The sequence below is a fragment of the Equus asinus genome, chromosome 6, assembly GCF_041296235.1.
Source record: "Equus asinus isolate D_3611 breed Donkey chromosome 6, EquAss-T2T_v2, whole genome shotgun sequence".
Lineage (NCBI taxonomy): Eukaryota > Metazoa > Chordata > Mammalia > Perissodactyla > Equidae > Equus > Equus asinus.
The window spans coordinates 82,797,379-82,822,222 of record NC_091795.1 but is presented as its reverse complement, the minus strand read 5'-3'; the positions used below and the strand labels follow the sequence as shown (position 1 = coordinate 82,822,222).

Sequence of the window (24,844 nt, the reverse complement as noted above, 5' to 3'; positions counted from 1 at the left end):
GTTCACTGTTTGTGTTGTACAGTTCTGTGGATTTTGACAAATGCAAAATGTCATGTATCCACCATTGCAGTACCATACAGAATAGTTTCACTGACCTAAAAATCCCCTGCATTTCACCTATTCATCCCTCCCTCTCCACAAACCCCTGGCAACCGCTGATCTTTTTACTATCCTAATGAGTTAGAATCATACAGTACATTATGCATACAATACTTTTTCAGACTGGCTTCTTTCACTTAGTAATGTGCATTTAAGGTTCCTCTAGGCCTTTTTTGTCACTTGGATAGCTCTTTTTTAAATTGCTGAATAATTTCCTATCATTGATTGTATCACAGTTTATTCATCCATTTATCTATTGACGGCATCTTGGTTGCTTCCAACTTTGGGCAATTATGAATAAAGCTGCTATAAACATCCATGTGCAGGTTTTTGTGTGGACATGTTTTCAAGCCATCTGGGTAAATATCAAGGAATGCAATTGCTGGATTGTATGGTAAAACTATGTTTAACTTTGTAAGAAACTACCAACCATCTTCCAAACTGGGTGCACCATTTTGCATCCTTACCAGTAATGAATGAGAGTTCCTGTTGCTCCACATCTTCACCAGCATTTGGTGGTGTTGGTGTTTTGGATTTTAGCCATTTTATTAGGCATGTAGCAGTATCTTGTTTTAATTTGCATTTCCCTAAGGACATATGATGTTGAGAACCTTTTCATATGCTTACTTGCCATCTGTGTAGTTTGTTTGGTGAGATGTCTGTTCAGATCTTTCACCCATTTAAAAATGTTTGTTTGTTTTCTAAATGTTGAGTTTTTAAGAGTTTTCTGTTTTTTGTGGTTTTTTTTGGATACAAGTCCTTTATGAGAAATGTGTTTTGTAAATACTATCTCCTAGTCTGTGGTTTTTCTTTTCATTCTCTTACAAGTGTCTTTTGCAGAGCAGAAGTTTTTTTCTTTTTTTTTTGAGGAAGATTAGCCCTGAGCTAACATCTGCCACCAATCCTCCTCTTTTTGCTGAGGAAGACTGGCCCTGAGCTAACACCTGTGTCCATCTTCCTCTACTTTATATGTGGGATGCCTGCCACAGCATGGCTTGACAAGCAGTGCGTAGGCCTGCACCCAGGATCCGAACCAGCGAACCCCGGGCTGCCAAAGCAGAATGTGCAAACTTAACCACTGTGCCACTGGGCTGGCCCCCAGAGCAGAAGTTTTTAATTATTTTTTTAAAGATTGGCACCTGAGCTAACATCTGTTGCCAATCTTCCTTTTTTTCCCCTTTCCTTCTTTTCCCCAAAGCCCCCCAGTACATAGTTGTATATTCTAGTTGTAGGTCCTTCTGGTTGTGCTATGTGGGATGCTACCTCAGCATGGCCTGATGAGCAGTGCCATGTCCGTGCCCAGGAATGTGAACCAGGGAAACTCTGGGCTGCTGAAGCGGAGCACACGAACTTAACCACTTGGCTACAGGGCTGGCCCCAGAAGTTTTTAATTTTAATGAAGTCCAACATCCATTTTTTTCCTTTTTTACCTACTTGTATGGAAGTCACCTCTTTCTCCCATTCTCTACCAAGGGTGAAACAGTTATCTGTCCTTTTTCTCCTTGGAGGGACTTGTTTTTGAATTTAGTTTACTTGGTTGCCTTGAGGTCTGATGGGCTCAAAGTTATGGTTTTATAGATTATCTGGCCTTTTCTTGTAATTAGGATGGCAGCAACATTATTTGAAGCTTTTAACATCCTAAATGGAAGCAGAACTCTAATCATTTGACTTCTTACTTCGTAAAAATTTCCCACAAACGTCACCGTAAATGTCATGTAAAACAGAAAGAAACCTTAATATAGAATTCTGAAAGGATGACTATTTTTTAAATCTTTCTCTTTGAGCATCATAAGCCTAACTCTAGTAATTACCCAAACCAGGAATCTACTTATAACAGATTTAACTCAGATTGTGTGTGAAGATGATCATATTTAGAATATTGATTTTATAGTGAGCTAATGGCATATGGTAGGTTGCAACTGCAGTATTTATTTCACCCTCACCAATGTTCTGGGGTAACTAATGTGGTAAGGAAAATGTTCTCTTTGGATGATTGTCTGGATTATTTTCTGTGACTCATATTGCTCCAGTCTCCTGGAGGCTAATGTGTTTGGGGATGACTGGCTTCTTATCTGAGCCCTTGTACTGAATCTTAGTCTTTGCATATATCATATGCAAACCTTATATCTTAATACCTTTTAATATGTCTTCCATATTTTCCATCTCCTTAGGTAGTCTCTTTGGATATATTTTCTACTTTACTAGTTGTTTCTTCAGTATGTTGAATATTAAAAATTTTAATTTCTTAAAACCCCCACCCACATCCATATGCGTATTCAACCCTGATAGGCTCTTATTGCTTTCTTATTTTGGTGATTGGATCCTTTCTTTCTTTAAACATTTTATACATTGCTACACTACATTCTATATCTGTTAGTTCAAAATTCTGTATTCCTTGGGGAACCTAAATCTATTGTTTTTCCCTGCTGACTCTCAATTATAATGGTTTGCTTTCTCATATGCTTAGTGAATTTTGTGAGTTAATTACATGACTTCATCTTTGGGTGTCTTCTTGGCCTAAATTGGGGGAGGTTTCCTACATAGAAGATTTGCTTCTGTTTCTGCCTCTGCTGGTGGCTGGGATGCCATCAACCTGGGCCCACTTCAGCTTCAAAGGTCTAGGCTCAGTGTGGCAGTCTCAAGTTTAGTGTCCCCACCTTAGAGCTGGTGCAGGGCTCATTACCCTGTTAACTCTGTTTTTGGCATCTGCCCTTAGGGGTGTTCCGCCTGCCACTGCTGCCCCCCACTATGGCCCCAGCTTCCCACACCTCTACCCTCTGCTAGGTTTATGAGTGTGTCTGATTCTTGAAGACCTCCTCCATCTCTTGTGAGACTAATGATACCTCAAAGATATACTAGATACATTCTATCCAATGTCTAGTTGTTTGGAGTGAGTGGGTTCCCTCAAAGCAGTGAATTTCAAACTGGTATATATAGTGAGGGCTTGTAAAGACTTTCCAAGGTATACACAAGCATGGATAGTTTTAAGGGACTCAATTTCCAGATTCTGAAGTCTATATGTACTCTTTCCAAAAATTGATCTGTCTGAGAACAAGCCTGTATTCATATCACTTATTATCCCACTTTTAAAAAGAAAGGCATACCTTTCAACCTGGGTGTAAAAAATTCAAGGTTGCCAAATAAAGGACAAATAAAAATAGTGGCTTTAGAGAGACTTTCTTTAATGATGAAACAAAGAAACTTAACCCACAGGTCTTTCTGTATTTCCCTGTCATATATAATTTATTTTACTTTAATTAATAATAAGTTGATTAATTTAAAGACTTGCTTTAGAATCAGAGTACTTGGTCTGTGTTGGGCTGCTCTGAATTTGGAATAGCTGAAGCCATATAATTTAGTGAGGCTTCTTTTAAATATAACTAATGTTTTGTGGGACTGCCAAAATTTTCAAAATACATTGACTGTAATCTTCAGCTAACAGTTTTATGTGATTGCTTTCAGATTTGGCATGCTTTATTCAATACAGTGATTAAAATTTTATATCAACTATTATCCTAAAATTTAAATTCCTAGTAAGGCCAACGCTCATTTTATTTTATCCTAATGAAGTTGATATTTAAAAAATCTCCTGTTAACAAGAAACAAACATTTAAATTTACAATGAAAAATTCTAGGTGTCAATTTTAAAATGTGCAAGGGGTGATGTGGCTTTTCAAAATTCTTTTAGGGAGTATATAAACAAAACTAAAGATCACTGCCTTGGAGCTCCTAGTCAGCCATTATTGCATATATTATATTTTTTGTTCATATATATACACACACACACATATATCACATCTATCTATCTATCTATCTATCTATCTATCTGTCTTTATAGGTACTGTAAATTCCTTGAGGATAGTAATTGGGTGGCACAAAGTCAGTGTTTGTTTTATGAACTAATAAAGTAATGACTAGTATGGTGAGTAGGGAGAGAGGTGGTCAGAGAATTCCCTGATATTTAAATCGAGGTCACTGGGAGGATGGGGGTGCCATTAGCAGAAGAGGGAACACGGGAGGAGCAGATTCAGAAAGACAGTTGTGATGAGTTAATTTTTGTTCATGCTGAGTTTTATATACAGTGGTCCTTCCAGGTAAAGACATATTATGGGTTATTGGAAAAGTGAGACTACAGCTCAAGAAAGAAGAGTATTTGAGGCTGGAGAAATAAAGTTATTCACTTTGGAAGAAAGTAAAATCATAAGAATAGATTAGATAGGCTGAGGAGAGACACTACAAAAAAGAAAATAAAAGACAGAGCCCAAAGGTTGTAGTATAAAATTTAGGAGGTGGGAGAAAGAAAACGAGACAGAAGAAGCAGTCAGTGATTTGCCACAGATGTCAGGAAAGGCAAGAGTAACAAGAAAGATGAGGCACTACGCAAAATGCTTTGAAGTACAGAGAACTGAGAAGCAGCCATTGGATTTGCTGACTGAGGACAGTACTGCACAGACTTTTAGTTGGCTATGAGCAAAAGGAGGGGTAGTTGAGAAGGTCTAATTGGGTAATACCCTTCTCTTCCAAACTTTTCATTATTCTTAGGTCCCCTTACTAGTTACTCTCATTCTCAAGGTTCTCCCCAGGACAGCCTTGCCTAAAAAAGTCCTGCAGACAAAAGAGCCACTGCATTAGCCCTTCTCAGATATATTAACACAGGAAGCCTTTTGTCCTCACATTAATAATGCTTTATACACTAGTCTAGATGTTTGCCATACCCATTTATTTTCTTTTACTCAAAACATATTTCAAAATCCACACTCTCTAGGAAAATCCATTCTAATTAAATCAGGATCAGACTGATCCTTTCCATTAATTGTTGGTGTGGCCATTTGCATGCTGGGTGTACTGAGTATGTTAGTTAGGATAATACAAGGGCTCTTGGTTTCTTGAATCCACCCTAGAAAAGAATTCATTTATTGAGGATTTGTGCTGCTCACGGAGTCACTGGAAGGTCTTAAGAAACAGCTGAGTTTCAGGAACAACTCCCAAAATCACAGTGTAGAACTGGCTGGTGAGTGATGTGTTGTTTCTGCTATGATCAGCAAGCTGCAGAATCAGGAAGCTGCCGCTCCAGCTGTTTGCCTCAGAACCACACCAGCTCTGCTTTAATCTATGCCAGGAAAATGGATGTTCCTCACAGGGCCAGGATGACCCTTTCAGTCAGCCCTTGAGTGGGGCATGACTGGAGGGATCCAAGGCACCTATCTGCCACCTTATGGCAAGGGAGACTGGGGAATGGAGGGTTAGGGTTCTCTCTTGGGAGAAGCATGTTACATTTACACAATCTCTAAGGCTTCTTTTTACATTAGAGTATAAGCTCCCAGAGGATAGGGAGTACTTTAAACTTTGCCTAGCTGATTCTAGGTTCTCAGTAAATATAAACCAATTTCCATTGTGGTTCAGCAACTTTTAAACACCTAAGAATGCACAGCAGTTTGAAATGGTATTTTGGACAATATACATAGCAGTCAATGTATAACAATAATTTCTGTATAAATATAAGCTAGTATTATTTTCTAAACATCCTCACACATGTTATCTTGTTAAAGGTTAAAAGTGAAAGTGAATTTTAATGATTGTAGTTGTGATTTGAAACCCTCGGCAAGACCCCCTCATCTTTTGGAATCTCAGGAAGAAGAAAAAGCAGTTATTTACAAGTAAGCCTGCTATTCCACAGCTTTGCTTTTCTTTCATTTAAGATGCTTGGCTGTTTTTCCACCCATACCATTCTTTTAAGTTGCTAAAGTCACTGCTGAGGCATACACCAGACTCTTTTGGCATGACCTCAGGCGTCTCCCACCACTGTGTCTGGGTAAGGTGGCAACTTTCTTCAGCTTTTTCTGATTTTAAAGAACAAATAGCTAACACATTCAGAAATAACAAGCACAGACATAGAAAAAACTGTTAACTCAAATTTAAGATTAGGAGATTTTTAGTTGAATTGGAGCAGTAAAAATAGAATTTTGGACCAGTTTTGGTGGGTAGTAGCTGTTACAATATTGTACCCAGAGTGAAAAGATGTTATAAGCAAAGAAGTGGTACATACTGCTGTGCATGTAACATGGGGAATCATCCCAATTAAGTAGTTATGGAATTAAAAGTAAGAGATTTCTCTATATAGTTATATAACTTGTTAATTATCTGTTAAAAGTAATGAGATTACTCAGACATTGCTGAAGGGATAAAACGATGCAGCAACTTTCGAAAACAGTTTGACAGTGTCTCAGAATGTTAAACATTCAGTTACCATGTGATCAGCAGTTCAACTCCTAGGTTTCTACCCAGGAGAAATGGGAACATATATCTACATGAAGACTTGTACATAGAGTGAGTGTTCATGGTAGCATTATTCACAATAGCCAAAAAGTAGAAACAACCCAAAGGTTCATCAACTGGTGAATGGATAAACAAAATGTGGTACGTCTATACATAGAATATTATTTGGCAATTAAAAGGAAAAGAAGTGCTGATACATGCTACAGCATGGATGAACTTCAAAACTATTATACTCAGTGAAAGGACAATCACACATTTGACTCTATTTATATTTACAGTCATGCGTTGCTTAACAACAGGGATACGTTCTGAGAAATGCATCATTAGATGATTTTGTCATTGTGTGAACACTGTAGAGTGTACTTACACAAACCTAGCCTACTACACACCTAGGCTGTATGGTACTAATCTTATGGGACCACTGTTGTATATGTGGTCCATCATTGACTTAAACATTATTATGCAGTACACGACTATATATGAAATGTCCAGAAAAGGCAAATCTATAGAGATAGGATGTAGATTATTGGTTGCCTAGGGGTGGGGTTGGGAATGGAGACTGATTATAAATGAGCATGAGGTTTTTGGATGGACAGAAATGTTCTAAAATTAGATCATGGTGATGTTTGCACAACTCTGTAAATATACTAAAAATCATTGATTCATACACTTAAAATGGGTAAATTTTATGGTGTACAAATTACACCTCAGTAAAGCTATTGATAATAATTAAAAAGAACCTAGCAAGGCAGAAGATAAATGAGGTTATACATATGATGTTGTTTAGGAGGTTGGCCTACAATTCTCTGTTCCTACAAAGCCTCAGAGTAAGCTGCAGTAGTTTCCGTTTCCTTTTACTGAATAGGCTCAAAATTTGATGAGTAAATATAGTATGGCTGAAGCTGAAGGGTTTTTAGAGATGCTTGATGCTGGCTGGCATGGCCAGCAGAGAGAAGGACTAATTACCTCATGAGGATCTTAGTGATTTAAAGTAGAAACAGGTGACTGTGAGAGATGGCGCTGGCCATTGTGGACTTCTCAGTGTCTTTGAGGTGTGGTTTAACAATTGGCTGCTTCTTGAATGGGAGCTGAAATTGAGAGATAATAGGAAGCACTGAAATTAAGCCTTAGTTAGTTGGTATCAGAAAGGCCTTAAAAGATGGAATGATTCAGAACCACTCTTATATATGAGGTTCCAAAAGAATAAGTTCCTCTACAATCGCTAACTGCCATGGTCTCATACAGACTTGTTTGAGTCAGGTTTTAGGACAAACATCCTAATCCTATTTAATTTCTATATTTGGTATAAAAGGAGGGGTTTTGTCCTCAAATACTTCTTCTAGCAGAGCGTGACCCAGATGTGAAGGAAAACATTGCATTGTTGGAGTACCTAGGAGCTTATATTTTAGACTAGAGGCTTAGTTTATGAGCTCCCCCTGGAAGAAGGAGGAAGAAAATTCTGTTCTCTTCCATGAATTAGGGAGGCATCCCAATTATGGCACCAGGGGTGGAGAAGGCATATTTGTCTTTGGGGTTGGCTCTGTCTCCAATCTCGCCATGTTTCTGAATTCAGATAGAGTGAGGAGAGGCTGAGGCAGGACCCTTAGGTGGGGACCCTGCCTTCAGATGAGTCACTCAGCTATGCCAAGGAGAACTTGGCTTCAGGAGGATCAGCTGAGCTGAGGAACTCTTTCTGTTCTTGTAAGCCCCTCCTCCCTGTATCAGACGTAACTCTTCTCTTCTGTCGCATTCAAAAGGTTTTAGCAACCAAGGAGTACCCACCCTGATCCTTGATGGTAAAAGAGGACACAAAGAAGCCTGCTTCTGAGGAAGCCATCTGCCAGCAGGAATCCCTCAGGGTGAGGACCAAAGAAGGTACTCAAGAATTAGGTTCTGTGTCTAAGAAAAGCATCTGCAATCAACTTCATTTTTGAGTTTAGTGTCTGTATGACAATACCATGTATTGACAGTCACTGCGAATGTATTTTCCCCAGAAGTTAAGAAATATTACCTTTATGATCCAATAAAAATAATAGCTACCTGAGTGCCCATCTCTCTCTTTTTAAAAAATTTAATTAACTTATTTTTGTTGCAGTAACATTGGATTATAACATTTATATAACTTTCAGGTGTACATCGTAATATATTTCGAATTCTGTGTAGATTACATCTGAGTGCCCATCTCAATTCACTTGGTCTTTCCCTAAATTAAAGTGTCTTCCCTGTGGTCAGCCACCCTTCAAATCAACACCTACATATTCTCCCCAGGTTTTCCAACAGTCTAGAAAATTTAAAAATTCATTTTGAGTATGCTTACCCATGGGCTGACTCTGATCCCGCATATCACCCTCTGGCTCCTGTTGGTGGGACTCCTCGTCACAGGAAGACGTGGTAGCACCTAGACACAGCAGGGCGTCGTTTTGTTGTCCTCAGGCAAACGGGGTGCTAAAAATCATTCCTCTCTTCTAGCTGTCGCCCTAGCTCATACAGATAAAGGGAAATTCTCTTTAGTATTAACTTACATGACCTCAATTTATTAAAAAAAAATGAAAGCAGGGCGGCTTGGGGTCAGGCGGTTGAAGGCCCACGTGCGCGGGCGGAGGGAGCCCGGGCGGCGTCGGGCCCTCCTCCTTGACTCCCGCCTCAGCGGCCGGGGGAGAGTAGGGTGCTCCAGGGCAGGGGGCTCGGGTGGAAACGCAGCGCCTTGATGGGTCTTTAAAAGGACGCGCCCTTTCCCCTCCGGGAATGTTCGGCCCCGCCGCGGACCCCTGCTGCCCAGCCGCGCCGGGAGCCGGCGGCGGTGGGCGGAGGCGGCCCGGGAGCCCGCGGGAGTCGGGGGCGTGGCCCTTGTGGCGCGGGGGTGGCCGAGGCCGGGTGGCCGAGGCTCGGCGCCCGACGGCGGACCCCGCGAGTTACTGACGAGGCCCTCCCGGGAGCGCGGCGGGAGGACCGCACCCCCTTTTAAACTGAGCCCCGGGCGCCGAGGGGTGCTGTTGGTTGGCTGTACTCAGCGACACTCCCCGGAGCGGAGCAGGGGTTCACACCGCTCTCCGAGCCCAACCCAGCCGCTCCACCGCAACGCCCTCCTTGGTGTCCTCGGCTGACCCTCCTCTCGGGGTTGGGTCCCCATGGCCGCCGCGAAAACGGCGCGCTGTGATGCACATTTCAGGCCAGAAAAACTGAAAGAATGGCCGGAGCCTGAGTCAGTTTCTTTAATGGAGGTAAAATAACGTGGCGATTCGGGGCGTTGTTCTGTTGGTGGGACGTAAATCTCTTGAGATTAGGAACTGTCTTGACTTAGTCACAGTTGTGTTCCCCAGAACTAGACCAGCGCCTGGCATAGACGAGGCGCTCCCAAGAGTCCGTTGCACGGGAATGGCCGGGGATCAGGTGTGGCCGAGAGTGTGGTTCGAGTGTCCGAGTGTTGCCTGTGGCCAGCCAGGGTGCCGGGGCGTGAACGCAGCCGTCCCCCCGCTCCTGCTGCGGGAGAAGCCGAGGGTGGCTCCCCCGTCACTTCTCCGAGCCTGCTACAGCAGTGACCTCCTCGTCGAGGAAGTTTCATTGTTTTATAGGATTCTATCATTCGCCTCACTGTAAAGAAAAGCTCTTGCGTATTTCCTTTATTTTGTCCCTTTTCTCGTGGTGCCAGTGAGAGTAGCGAGACGCTTAATATTTGTGTGTGCGTTTGTGTGCACAGGAAGCTGTTAATTTCAAAAGTGCTGCTAGAAATCATTAACGTCTTTCTCTGTTTTCTGGCAAAATCACAAAAAAGGAGCCATTGAAGACAAAAACTGTTTATTTCCTTAAAGAAAAAAAAGGTTTGAAAATCTGACACATGACCAATAAGTATATATAACATTTGCTAGTAATGTTAATAGGATGGCTAAAAACAGTGATTTCCGAAGATACTTGTCAAAGTGTATGTTTGTACTTCTCCAAATAAATCGATTGATTCTAAATTTGTATTGTAGTTTCAGGGGAAAACGTTTGTTTTTACATGCCTTTTTATTTGCCGTTTTAAAATAAGTGTAAGAAGGCTTTTAAACAAATTCTGTTTGTATTATCAAGAGAGTTTTATTTTGAAGAAGAACCAAGTAGCTGTCTGAATATCATCTTTTATTTCATGGGAAGCTGTTAAGTATATGGGTAAAAATACAACTGTTTTTTGAGATTTCTCTTATTCACAGATTTGGTATTTGAGTTTGGGGTTTAGTTTGTTTTGATGCACTCACTGTGGTAGAACCCAAAAAAGAGCCAGAGGTTGAATAACATAATTTTAAGAACCTGTATCCTTTTACACTAGATAATCTTTTTAGGTAAGAGTGTTTCTCTTCCAGATAACTTGGTTTTTATGGCCTTTCCATTTGTTCTTACTTAGTCCTGTAAGAGTAAAAGTTAGAAAATGAGTTCATAGTGATCCAAAAGAAATTTAGTGCATCAGATTTACTCAAACTCCTTATGGAAATGGCAAGTCCCTGGATGTAGGACGATCTTCGTCCTCGGCCAGGAGCGGCCGCTGACTGGCTCTGTGACTCTGGACCAGTTGAACTACACTGAACTTTCTGTAGTTTTGACTTATAAAGAGACCTGGCAGAAGTTAGGAAGCTTAAAGGGAACCTTTAAAACAAGTGAATGCCTGAAAAGAGGATTCGTTTTATAGAGGATCCCTTTAATTAGGAAGCTTTCTTCGTACTTTAAAAATATGATTTAATGGTATGATGTAAGGGATTTGTTTCAAAATAATTTGGGTGGAGGGTAGTACGTAGGGATTTAGATGAAATAGGATTGACTCTGAGTTGGTAATTGTTGAACCTGGCTGATGGATTCACAGAGAATTGTATTTGAAAGTTTCCATAATAAAAAGTTACAAAATATGCTTTGAGGTACAGACATTAGTTTTACGCTAAACTATTGGTAAAGTATGCTGAATTTTGTCATTCTGGTTTGTTTTTTCAGAATTTACCTCCTAATATTCAATTCTGTAATTTTAGGCATTAGCTAGAGAAGACATTGATGAAGCTGTACATGCAATATTATTTAGAGAAAATTATGTTGTGAAGGTAAGAGTTGGCTACAGACTGTGGATTCTAAGTGTGTTCTGGGTGAGCGAGAGTGATGCAGAGCAACGTGGCCAAGAGGATGTTATCATGTCACAGAGATTCGTTTTGCTGAGAGAATGAGCGTCCTCTGATTCCCTAGTTGATGCTGCGTAGATCTGAGATTGGGCCACCTCCTTATAGGATCAGGAAAAGGTCAGGATTCCCAGATCTGTCTTTAAGGGATCTGAGAGATTGTTCTAACTGCTCCCCTTCTTTGTCCTGGTACTGAATAGAAATTCTTCCCAACTAAAACTTACTCTTTCTATATGTTCCCACATTGCAGAGGGGATATAGAAACCTACCGGAAATGCATTAGTAATTTAAGGATCATAACCAAGCAGTGCTGATAGTCACTGTGGAATTAATAAACCTAAAGGGGTTTTAATTTCAATGAGAGGGATTGAAATTTGGTGTTGTAATAAGACTTTAACATTTGTATTGTGATTTATAATTTATAAAGGAAGTTTACATAATTCTCATTTGAGTGTCAAAAGAGGTAGATGAGATTTCCCTCCTGGGAATTGATTGATTCAGAGACAGCAGTGCCAAAGCAAGTCTAGTGCGCTTTCTCCTCTATCAGTTTTGTCACAGACTTTACTGAAGGCTAGAGATAGGGGATGGGTGACCAGGAACGCTCAGGAATCCTGAGAATCGGGGGTTTCATCAGTCAGGTGGGGTTCCATTGCGGTTTAATCTGAAGGCACAGTGGAGAACTTTTCTTGGTTCTTCCTGCTCTGTGCTCTCAGGTTCTCTTTCTGAGCTTTGTTCTGTTTTTCAGTTATCGTATGCTAGGACTTTGCAACCCCAATGTGTTGAGAGCTTAGGAGTGGGAGCAACTGTTTTTCCCTTGTCTTCAAATGAATGACAATAAGTGGAAAATTAATAATTTGTTTTTCTTGTTTGTATCACTTCGTTAGAAATTGGATATGTATTTTCACCATCTGGATATTTTTAAGGAAAGAAGAAAGGAGATGTTACATAAAAAATGGATTCAAAATGTTGCAGAGCCTCTTCAGCAGAGAATTATGGAAAAAGTAATTTCGTATAGAGGGTTGGAAAAAACAAAACAAGAGAATTTTGAATATTTTTTAAAGCACGCAAATAAAACGGTACTAAGAATACTTTTTAAAATAAAGTATAATTTAAAGAGTTGGGCCAACATTTTCATTGGTTATGCAGACAGTCCCAAGCTTAGTTTTGTATTTAAGATGAATTCCTGGAACTGTAATACAGAACTGTAATTACAGAAGTGTAATAGTGCATTTTTAAACCTGGAGTTTTGAGTGGAGGGAATACCGGTGTTGATTTGGAACTAGATTTATCAGGAATGCTTTTAGGTGAATGTTAAGAGAGTAACAGTGGCTTAAACCATATGGACATTTATTGTTTACTTAATAAGAAATTGAGGGGTAGATGGTCTCACTGTGGGTTCTGGCAGCATAACAAGGTTGTTAATCACCCAGGTCTTTTCCTATTGTTCTATTCTGCTATCCTTAATATTTTTACTTTATCCCCATCACCCTTAGATTTGTAAGCATATTTGGTTGCTTACAGCTGCAGATGTTAGGTTCAAGGCAGGAAGAAGGGTAAAGAATCGTGCCAGGGCATCCTTTTCTTAACACTGGATCCTTTGATCAGGAAGCAAAAAGTTCCCCAGAAGCTCCTAGCAGTTTTCCCCTTAGGCCTCATCGGCCATAGTGGGTCACATCGCAAATCCTAGTAAGAAGCAGGGCCAGGAAGGAGAGTGTGTGGCTTTCCGACCTCTGTAGTGGGAAGCAGGCAAGGGAGAAGGGGGTCCCATGGCTGTCGAGTTAGCCAGCCATTAGGTATAGGGACCACGAGTTCCTGCTCTCTGCTCTGCAGTTTGGCGTTACAAAACAACAACAAAATTTTGGCTGCTGCTTTTGAAGGTTTTTCTATTTTAACTTTGAAGTCAGAACCCTCTTTTGAAATTTAGGCCCTTCTAAATTTCCAGGTATTTACTAGAGATCTAGAGGAGTTTGACTGGAACGTTAGAGCATTTAAGTATATTTACTGATTTCTGGGTATCTACATTTCTGGATATCAGGTTTCTGCATATATACATTAAATATTTCTTCCTAAATGCCCTAGAGACAGAGCTCAAGGTCAGATCCAGGTCTCTCTGAAACTAAAGTGAAAAGTCTTATAGTTGTGCCCAGAAATGTGATCACACATGTATTGGATGGGGAAACCATGCCTTAGAAAAGCCATGTGTTGAAGTCCAAGTGATTTTAAATGACAGTAAATTCACTGTGATCAACCACGCGAGCTGGCTTCCAAGGAAACATTGGAGCTCTTAGGCTGTGTTGAGAGTGGAAAGCATCAAAGTCCCCCTGTCCATCCTGTCACCGTCTCGTCACTCCTGTTCACGCTGTAAGGGGACTGTCAGCAGCTGTAGAACCTTTAGAACAGGATGGAGACTTGCCAACACTTCACGGGAGGAAGAGTGGAAAGAAATATGGGGCATTTAGTCCGAGGAAGAGATGACATGAGACGGAATGAAACCTTTAAACATTTAGAAGGCCGACGTGGGTGATGGGAAGATGTATTTTGTGTTGCTTCGGGGGAGAGAACTAGTATCTGCATGTGGCAGATTTCAACTCAGTCTAAGGACAACTTCCTAGTTGTTAGAATGCCCAAGAGAGAACCTGCCTGGTGGAGCAGAAGGTTCTCAAAATGAGGCTGGTTGATGACTTCAGACTACAGCTGATGATTTCTTCTCCCAGAAGGTGGTGAACTCTCACCGCAGTCTAGATTACTTCTGAGGTTTTTTCTAACCCTTTGAATCTATGATTTTATATAAAAATGGAATAAAATATTTGGCTTTTTTGAATCTTGCAAAACACATTTGTATGTAGTAATTTGCTTTTAGGTGTATTTTTTTTACCCCAAAGGAAATGATTGGAGACCTGTGTGATCCTGAGGTATACAATCCTTTTTATATGATGAAAAAGGACCCAAATTATGGAAAGGTAAAGTAAGTTTCTTACTTTTATTTATTTATTCTTAGAAACTTTGGGGATGGGGAGAACCTAGTAATTTTAGAAGTCTCGTAGTTACTTTATATTCATAAAAATAAATCTGCAAAAGCCTTTCTCTTGAGTTTTAGAATAGGAACCCAAAGTAATTTTGACTGCTAGGGAATTTACATTGTGAACAAGGGGTGTGTGTGATAATTCGTTCGTTTGTTCATTCATTCATCCACTCACATTCAGCAAACTGGAAGCCCAGAAAGGAGAGGAAGATATGTGGACAGCGAGTGAAGGGGCCTGTGACGAGTGTGTCACAGAATCAGTGCAGGGAGCGGTGGGTCCAGAGGCAGAGCTCCTCTGCGGGAGGTGAAAGGAGGGATGGCGGGAAAGCTGCCCAGAGAGCTGAGTTTATAATGAGTCTTAACATTTTAAACCTGGCAATATGTGAGTTAAAATTTTGAGAAGGGGGTTTCAGTTTTTTCTTCCTATGTAGAAGTAGCCATCTGATATTGCTATTCACTTAAAAAAAATGTGTGTGGCTCTGAAGAGACAAGTGGTTTATGTTGCTTCTCCCAGAAAACCAAGGCAGATCATTGTTATGAAGACAAGAAGGTTCTTTGGCTCTGGGAGACTCACCGAGCAGGGTGTTGGGCACTCACGGTGCTGCCTGGCTTTTTCAGTAACTGTTTACCTCGTGTGTACTTCAGGGCCCAGCATTGGGTCATGTGTGTGGGAGAAGTAAAGAAGGGCAAAACATCTCTGTCTAAAGCCTGTAATGAGAAGCGGGGAGGGGAAAACCGCCTTTATCCACAAGCTGTGCACCCCGGCCCCTTGACACTCCCCCATACTGAGGTTCACCTGTGCTCCTGTTCTCACAGGCCCTTAAAGACTGGCTGTCAGCTCCCCCAGGAGACGCTCTTCCTCTCAGGCTTCTTGGGAGTGCTGCCTTGTGCTCCTAAAGCCTCCTGAGCTGATGCCTCTCAGCATCAATGACTAGATTGTCATTGTGTGTGACTTGTCTGTTCTAGACTGAGAGATCCCTGAGGACAGGACCTCGCCATGATGCAGCATGCAGTAGCATCAGCAAATATTTATTGACTGATGCAGTGATGCAGTGGAACTCTGAATAGAAGTGTGTCTCTTCTATTTGGGCAGCCCTCCCCCCCTTCAGCCACTTAAGGCTCAGTGAACTGTCCTAATGTGGGGCAGGAGACGTTTACCCTTCCCCTGCGCTATGGGTTGATGTTACTCACGGATCTTTATTCTCAGCTGCTTTGGTGTACAGCAAAGGCAGACCTGAATGCTTCGGACAGATTTGAAAGCCTAATACAAACTGCGCTTGGACCCTCAAAGAGTCAACTTTCTTGTAGGTTACAGTCCCACCGTTTTATGATCCTCTGTTTAGAAGACAGCAAGAGATGGATGAAGAGAAGAGAGCTATTTTTCAATACAAGACAGGTAGGTACCTTGTGATCGCTGGGCTTTATGTTTAGAGACTTCTAATTGTAAAATGATTTCCTACCACAAGAGTGGCTGGGGTTGACTGTAAGAGTGTTGATTCAGATTTTTTATCTTCCTCTAGGAAAACGATATAACTTAAAAGAATTTAAAGAACTAGAGAAGGCCAGGCTGTATGCCAAATTGCCACAGTTCACTTTCACTCTGCACAGTGTGATTCCAAAAGAACGGCACAAAGCCTCTGCGAGACCTGTGAGAGGGAGGGCCCGTGGGGGATGCAGGTAAAGGTGGACTGACTGACTGACCGACCTTCTTACTGTCTCCGTAGCTTTGCCTTTTACAGAATGTCATATAGTTGGAATTACACAGTATATTGCCTTTCCCAGATTTTACTTTCATTCTTAAAGGATGTTTTACAGGATTATGAGTGTTAGGTTGGCAGTTACTTTCTTTCAATGTATATCTGACTGTCTTTTACTCTTTTAGTTGAGAAGTCAGCTGCCAGTCTTAGTGTTATTCCTTTGAAGATAATTATCTTTTAATCTGGATGCTTTTAAGATTTTCTTATTGTCTTTGATTGTTTGTAGTTTTACATGATGTTTCTAGATGTGGATTTCTTTTTATTTATCCTACTTGGAAGTCATGGGTCTTGTGTCTGTAAAGTGATGTCTTTAATCAGTTCTGGGAAGTTCTCAGTCATTTTCTTTTCTTTTTTTAAAGATTTTATTTTTTTTCCTTTTTCTCCCCAAAGCCCCCCGGTACATAGTTGTATATTCTTAGTTGTGGGTCCTTCCAGTTGTGGCATGTGGGACGCCGCCTCAGTGTGGCATGATGAGTGATACCATGTCCGTGCCCAGGATTCGAACCTACAAAACACTGGGCCGCCTGCAGCGGAGCGCATGAACTTAACCACTTGGCCACTGGGCTGGCCCAAGTCATTTTCTTTTTGATTGTTACCTCTGCCATATTCTCTCTCTCCTCTCTTTCTGGTACTCCAGTTAAACATATTTTAGATTTTCTCACTGTATCCTCGCTGTGTCTGACCTTTTCTTGTGTATTTTCCATCCTTTTTGTCTCTCCATATTTTTTTTTCTTTTTTGAGAAAGATTAGCCCTGAGCTAACATCTGCTGCCAATCCTCCTCTTTTTGCTGAGGAAGACTGGCCCTGAGCCAACATCCATGCCTATCTTTCTCCGCCTCATTTGTGGGACGCCTACCACAGCATGGCTTGCCAAGCGGTGCCACGTCTGCACCTGGGATCCGAACCGGTGAACCCCGGGTGGCATAAGCAGAACGTGTGAACTTAACTGCTGTGCCATCAAGCTAGCCTCCTGTCTCTCCATATTTGATTCTAGATATTTTACTAATAATCTCTTCAGTTGTGTCTAGTAATCTGTTGTTAAGCCCACTCATTGAGTTCTTATTTTCAATTGTTTTTTTTTTTGAGGAGGAGGATTAGCCCTGAGCTAACATCTGCTGCCAATCCTCTTTTTGCTGAGGAAGACTGGCCCTGAGCTAACATCCATTTCCATCTTCCTCCACTTTATATGTGGGATGCCTACCACAGCATAGCTTGCCAAGCGGTGCCACATCCGCACCCGGGATCCGAACCAGCAAACCCTGGGCCCCCGAAACAGAATGTGCACGCTTAACCACTGCGCCACCAGGCCAGCCCATCAATTGTTTTATTTTTATAGTTCTGGCATTTTATTTGCTTCTTTTTCAGATAGGTTTTGGGGAAGGCTGTCTCTACTCAGGGCCTGGAGGGTCTCCACTCCCCACGGAGGAACCTATTCCAATGCACTGCTTGTCTTGCCCACCAAGGGGAGGGAGATGTTGAGAACGAGGTTAACTACCCACCTGCCAGAACAGCAGCCAGGCTCAGGAGGAAAATTCCAGCAAAGCTACGCTGGGAGCATGGAGGAGTCAGTCTCTATCCTGGTTCCTGACGTTGGCAAATGTGCCCAGGGGAGGAGAAAGCTGGAGATTGCCAACTCATTGAGGAAGGGCCCTCTCCTCTGTGGAACTGTTTCTGCAGCTGTCCAATGAGTTTAAAATTATAGTTTTCTTTTTTTGGTAAAGTCTCTGGTGTTTTCTTGTTGTAGCAGGAGTGTTGGCCTGTGCAAACTTTTATATCCTATGCAAAAATAGAAGCATTGTCATGTTCTTCCTTTTTATCCCTCATCCTGAGTTTTGCTGGAAAATACAATGCTACTTTGTTTCTGTTTTCCCTAGTGATTTGGAAGTTTTATGTTCTATTTCTGGTTTTATAGTTTCTTTATCAATTTTAATAAACATTTTAATTTAAATATTAGTAATTGTATAACTCCCTATGCCCCAGCAAGACGAAGGCTTTATTTCGCTTTATTTTTTTATCTACCCTGTCCAGCTCCTCAGCCTGTGTGGTCACAGCCCCTTAAACAGTATTCTTCCCGTTGGTCTGGTCTCCTGCAGTGGGCTCTCCCCTGCTGCCCGAGGAGTCTTGTTGAAGTGATCAACCTTCCCCAACTGAAAACGCTTCAGCAGCCTCCCGTAACCTTTCCAGTAAAGTCCAGACTCCTTAACATAGCACATACGGTCCCCGGGCCCCACCACCCTTTCTGGCTTCGTCTGAAAAGTCTCCTCCCACTAAAGGAAATAAATAAATAAATAAATAAATAAACCACAAAAATCTCTGGGTTAAGTCAGCACGTTTACAACTCCCTGACCTGCCAGGCTGTTTCATGCCTTTGCTCCTTCGGTTTATTGCTGGCTGTCCCAATCCAGGCGAGAGAGGGAATTATCCCATGGTGATAACTATACCTCTACACCCCTGCCTGCCTGCCATTCCCACCGCAGCTAGCCCCTGGAGGGCCGGGACTGCGTCTTATTTCTCTTGGTGTTCCCAGCGCTTAGCTGGAATGTAGAAGATGATGCATATAGATGCTTGTCAAAGGAATGAGTGGATGGAGAAGAAGGCTTATTTCCCTAGATGGGCCTGGGCTTCTGGGGGCAGGCCTGGGGGAACCTCTGAGAGGCCTCACATGGCTATTCAATAAAGTAAGAAAAAGACAAAGCAAGGTGGCTCTGTCAGTCAGAGATAGTTTGATTACAAAAAGTGGAATCCTTCTCAAAAAAAGAAAAGGGAGAGGGGCTTCAGTGTGTTAGAGAGCACCCCTCTGTCATGGAATTCGTGGTCAGTGTCTCAGTCTGTTTGGGCCATTATAACGGAATACCAGGGACTGGGAAGCTTATAAACAACAGAAATTTATTCTCACAGTTCTGGAGGCTGGGAAGTCCACGATCCAGGTGACAGCAGATTCAGTATGTTGTGAGGACCCGCTTCCTGATGCATAGACAGCGCTTCTCGCTGTGTCCTTACATGGTGGCAGGGCCGAGGGAGCTCTCTGGAGTCCCTTTTATAAGGGCACTAATCCCACTCATAAGGGCTCTGCCCCTATGACCTAATCACCTCCCAAAGACCCCACCTTCTCATACTGTCACCTTGGGGGTTAGGTTTGAACATGGGAATTTCGGGGGCACACAAACCTTCAGACCACAGCAATCAGGAAGATAGCCAGGCCGCTTGAGGGACGAGGAGGAGCCCAGTCCTTTCCTCTCCGGGCCTGTGCAGCTTTCATCGTAGCTTTTCCTGCTTCCTTCCCCTTTCTCTGCACACCAGCTTTCTCTGCTGCTTATGCGTGTGCTGGAAAGCGGATGCTCCAGTCCTCCCTGACTTGCTGGTTTGAGTACCCCGAGGCTGCCGGGGAGCCCTTCTGTCCCAGTTACAGCTCTAGGGACTGAGACTCTGGACCAGGTGTCTCAGCCACAGCTGGAGAAGGTCACACGACACTGCCTACCTAAGCAGGGGTGTGGGTGGGCAGACATTGAGGGACAGCCACCCAGTGATGTCTGCTCAGTCTTTCCTTTTCATAAAGTGAGTGTTGAGTTTGCTAAATTAATTTTCAGATAATTATTGAATGGTAAAATTCTGTTTGTACTGAGTTGAGATGATTTTTTTTTCTATTTTTCTTTGCAGTCCTGAAAAGCTTATCTGTGCAGAAAAGAAATATCTGCCTGATAAAGAGAAAAAGACCACCGACCTAAGTCAGGTTGTTTTTGAAAGGCAGTTTCATTGCTCGAAGCTCAGCCAGGGGAATAACAGGAAGGAAAAGAAGGATCTGGTGAGCAGAGACGGTGGGGGAGCAGGGCTGGGACGGCACAATGTTTTCCACAGAATCTGAGCCATTGGCAAACCCCTCCCTCTCAGAGGGGCTCCCAGGGCAGAAGAAGCAGCAGCCGAAGAAGGGACTGAGGAAGCGAGGTGGAAGGAGGGTTTCTTCTATGCAGAAGAAATGGTGGGGTTGCCTCTGGGCCCCGTGCGGCAGCACAGACAGGGCGCCTTCGGCAGGGGAGCCTCGACTGAAGGAACTCAGAAAACGAACAGATTGTGAGACTCTGGACCCCACTTTCGGGGGACAGACTGTGCTGTTACAGGTTTCCTCTGCTCTTTTCCCTGAGTTTTTGCTCCTCTGCCATTTTCTACCATTTACTACTACTTATTATATCCAAACCAGACCAAAAATTGTGTTCTCCTTAGTTCAGTCACAATAGGTGGGAATCTTTTGAAATAAAATTTATACTAAAAAAATTGGGGCAAAATGATAGTTTAGATATATAAAAGGTATTTTATTTTTTAATTTTTAATTTTCTCTCACCATGTGGAGATTGAATGAACAAACACCCAAAGATTTACCTTGGACTTTTTCTTTTAATTAATTTTTTATTGAGGTAACATTGGTTTATAACATTATGCACATTTCAAGCGAACATCATTATATTTTGATTTCTTTCTTTTTTTTTTTTGAGGAAGATTAGCCCTGAGCTAACATCCGCTGCCAATCCTCCTCTTTTTGCTGAGGAAGACTGGCCCTGAGCTAACATCTGTGCCCATCTTCCTCCACTTTATATGTGGGATGCCTGCCACAGCATGGCATGCCACGTGGTGCCATATCCGCACCTGAGATCCGAACCACCAAACCCTGGGCCGCTGAAGCGGAATGTGCTCACTTAACTGCTGCGCCACTGGGCTGGCCCAATATATTTCGATTTCTGTGTAGACTACATCGTGTTCACCACCCAAAGTCTAGTTGCTATTTGTCACCTTGCATGTCCTCCTTTACCTGTTTTGCCTTCCCCCAACCTCCCTTCCCCTCTGGTAAAGACCAGTCTGTTCTCTGTGTCTGTATGTTTGTTTGTTGTTGTTTTATCTTCCACATATGAGTGAAATCGTGCTGTATTTGGCTTTCTCCATCTGACTTATTTCACTTAGCATAATGCCCTCAAGATCCATTCATGTTGTCGCAAATGGCAAGATTTCATCTTTTTTTATGGCCAAGTACTATTCCACTGTGTATGTATACTGCATCTTCTTTATCCATTTATCCACTGATGGACACTTGGGTTGTTTCTAAGTCTTGGCTATTGTGAATAATGCTGCAGTGAACATAGAGGGTGCATATATCTTTTCGAGATAATGTTTTCATGTTCTTTGGATAAATACCCAGAAGTGGAATAGCTGGATTATGTGGAAGTTCTATTGTTAATTTTTTGTGGAATCTCCATACTGTTTTTCATCATGGCTGCACCAGTTTACATTCCTACCAGCAGTGTATGAGGGTTCCCTTTCCTCCACATCCTCTCCAACACTTATTATTACTTGTCTTTTTAGTAATAGCCATTCTGATGGGTGTGAGGTGATAGCTCATTATGGTTTTGAATTGCATTTCTCTAATGGTTAGTGATGTTGAGTATCTTTTCATGTGCCTGTTGGCCATCTGTATATCTTTGGAGAAATGTCCGTTCAGATCCTCTGCCTGTGTTTTTTTTTTTTTGAGGAAGATTAGCCCTGGCCTAACTACTGCCAGTCTTCCTCTTTTTGCTGAGGAAGCCTGGCCCTGAGCTAACATCTGTGCCCATCTTCCTCTACTTTATACGTGGGATGCCTATCATAGCATGGCTTTTGCCAAGCGGTGCCATGTCCGCACCCGGGATCCAAACCAGCGAACCCCAGGCTGCCGAGAAGCAGAACGTGTGCTCTTAAGCGCTGCGCCACTGGGCTGGCCCCTCTCCCATTTTTTAATTGGGTTGTTTGGTTTTTCTGTTGTTGAGTTTATGAATTTTTTATATATTTTGGATATTAGCCCTTTATCAGATACATGATTTGCGAATATTTTCTCCCAGTTGTTAGGTTGTTTTTTCATTTTGTTGATGGTTTCCTTTGCTGTGCAGAAGCTTTTTAGTTTAATGTAGTGCCAGTTGTTTATTTTTTTAATTTTTGTTGACTGAGGAAACACGATATTCAAAAAGATACTGCTAAGACGTATTGAAGAGTGTACTGCCTGTTTTCTTCTAGTGGTTTTGTGGTTTCAGGCCTGACCTTCAAGTCTTTAATCCATTTTGAATTAATTTTTGGGTGTGGTGTAAGATAATGGTCTACTTTCATTCTTTGGCACGTGGCTGTCCAGTTTTCCCAGCACCATTTATTGAAGAGACTTCCTTTCTCCGTTGTATGTTTTTGACTCCTTTGTCAAAGATGAGCTGTCCGTAGAGGTGTGGTTTATTTGTGGGCTCTCCATTCTGTTCCGTTGGTCTGTGTGTCTGTTTTGGGCTGTACCGTGCTGCTTTGACTCCTATGGCTTTGTAGTATATTTCTAAATCAGGCAGTGGGATACCTCCAGCTTTGTTCTTTTCTCTCAGGAGTGCTTTGGCTAAAGGGTATTTTAAATGCAGGAATTTTCTGTGCACAGATTTCTCATCCAGAGCTCACAGTCCAGTTGGCACGGCTTACAGCTCATGGCTTCTTTCCCCTTCCATCGTCTCTCCCACGCCCTGTATGCTAAAGCCTGAGGGTAGGACGCTTCCGGGGAAGGCTTCCGGCACTGGGTATATAACCGGTCTGTGACCTGTCTTGACTGCATCTCTCCCTTCACCAAGCAGCCGGGCCCCTCACCTCCACCCCTCACCTCCACTGCACAAAGGATGAGAGACTGTTTCTTCTCTCTAGCTTGAAAACCTTGTTAGATATTTTGTGACCCAACTTCTACTGAATGCCATTGTTCTCCCCAGAGACACAGATTCTCCTTATGTGGGAAGGTAAGTCTTTCCTCAGCAGTTTCCTCTGAGTGTAATTGTCCTGAGAGCACAGGAGCCGCTCCCTCCGATCTGAACGGGCACTCGTCAGCTCTGCCCTTAGGGGAGGGTGGCCGAACTGCTGTTACCAGGAGATCCAAAAAGTGGAGAGTGGTTTACACACAAGAGAAGTTTATTTTTCGCTCATGTCCCAGAACTGGGTGGGTCAGCAGGTCAGCAGGCTGTCCCTGTTCCATGCGGTCTTTGAGACCCAGGCTGATGGAAGCTTTGTCATGCTCAGCACCTAGCCTGCAAGGTTGTCCTGGGGAACTCATTCCTGTCAGCCTGAAAAGGAGAGAGATCATGGAAGAGTTCTGCCCTGGGAGAGGAGGTGGGCCGGCCTCATACATTCCATCAGTGTGGCCATTCCTGCAGCCGACCCTAACTGCAGGGTGTGGGGTGCTGGGAAAAGTGGTCCCTGCCTGGTCTGAGCACAGTGGCAGGGAGAGCAAGCATTTTGTGGACAGCTCGTCATCTCCGCTGGACAGTGAAAAGGTTGGTACTGTGTGGAGTCCAGAGACACAGGAAGCCTGGTCTGAGTTGCAGAAACCAGGTAGAGTGAGGGAGGTGAGGAGAGGGCCGCTTGAGAAGCCACCTGGAAGGTCTCAGCTCGCACAGGAGGGCTGAGTCTTGGCTGGGATCCACCGGGGCCTTTCTCCCTGTCCCTGGAGGGCCCTCTTCCCCACCCTACACTCAGCTCTTCCCTTCTGTCATAGGTTTTAGGAACCAGAAGGAACAGACCCCAATCCTGGGCAGCTGGAGAAGGCCGGCACAGAAGGGGGCCCCAGCCTATGGAGAGAAGAGTGATGACAGCAGAGGTCCTGGCACAGCACCTGGCCGCCCTGCAGCTGGGGGTCCAGCGGGACAGCCGGAACTGCATCAGCTGTGAGGAGGCGTCTGTAATAAAGCTTCGCTGAACCTGAGTTTGCAGTGTCTATACAACAGTTAAAATACTCCCAACATGTTTTCTCTCTCCAGAAGTGGAAAGATATTGCAAGAAATATCCAGATAATAATAGTTGCTGTTTATCAAGCACCTGCTGTGAACCAGGAACTGCGTGAGGTATCTTGTATTCATTTAAAGGTTTTTCACAGCAAGATAGTATTTCTCTCAAAACATGAAGCTCAGAGAGGTTCAGTGGCTTGCTCAAGGTCAATTGCATGGCTTGAAAGTGCAGCGTTCTGTTCCAAGTCCAGTCCCTCTGGTCCCAAAGCACACGTTCATTCTCTCTGCTCACCTCCACCCAGACTTGGTGATGTCAGTCACGCTGCTCAGAATTTGGGTCCTCTTTCCAAGACCGGACTTAGCCCGCTCGCCTGCCTCGGCACCCTCACCCTGACGAGCGCTGAAGGGGCTCGCTGGGCCTTCCTCACGGCTGCTCAGTCCTTCCCTGTGGATGTGTGAGTATTCTCAGGGTGCATCCTCCTCTCCCCTCCCCATGCCCTTCAGAAAATCAGGAGAGAACTTGATTTCTTAAGGGCAGAGGGGGTGACTGAAGTTGCTGGGGGTGCTGACATTGAGTTTCCTCTATAGTTTTGTAGAAGTCTGACTCACATCCCCCAGGCTCCTCTGTCCTAACTCTGAAAAGAGTCTGATGTATCTAGACGTAGAGAAATGGCACGAGCCACAGTTCATCCCAGTGAGAGGTCAAGTCCCCACTGTCCTGGGGAAAGGGTTATTCTGTAGCTATGGTCACAAATAACCCCAGAGCCGGCTTTAGACCTGCCTGACGCATCAGTAACAGCCTGT

General features: G+C 43.0%; 1 protein-coding gene across 6 annotated transcripts in view; it reads left to right on the top strand.

Annotated features, from left to right (window-relative positions):
* The window catches only part of LOC106839748 (protein FAM228A), a 90,206-nt gene extending 66,188 nt beyond the window's left edge, over nt 1-24,018 (top strand). For 3 of the 6 annotated variants that reach the window (XM_044772028.2, XM_044772031.2, XM_044772030.2), the window contains 5 exons: nt 14,390-14,467; nt 15,838-15,925; nt 16,050-16,206; nt 19,944-20,088; nt 23,812-24,018. In XM_044772028.2, coding sequence (XP_044627963.1) covers nt 14,390-14,467; nt 15,838-15,925; nt 16,050-16,206; nt 19,944-20,088; nt 23,812-24,012 — 669 coding nt within the window. In that variant the 3' untranslated portion in view covers nt 24,013-24,018. Of the gene's footprint in view, nt 1-9,187; nt 9,597-11,366; nt 11,436-12,391; nt 12,584-14,389; nt 14,468-15,837; nt 15,926-16,049; nt 16,207-19,943; nt 20,089-23,811 lie in introns of those variants that run through there. The other 3 variants (XM_014854751.3, XM_014854759.3, XM_044772032.2) reach the window with 3 other exon arrangements.
* Nucleotides 24,019-24,844: the final 826 nt, after the last annotated feature.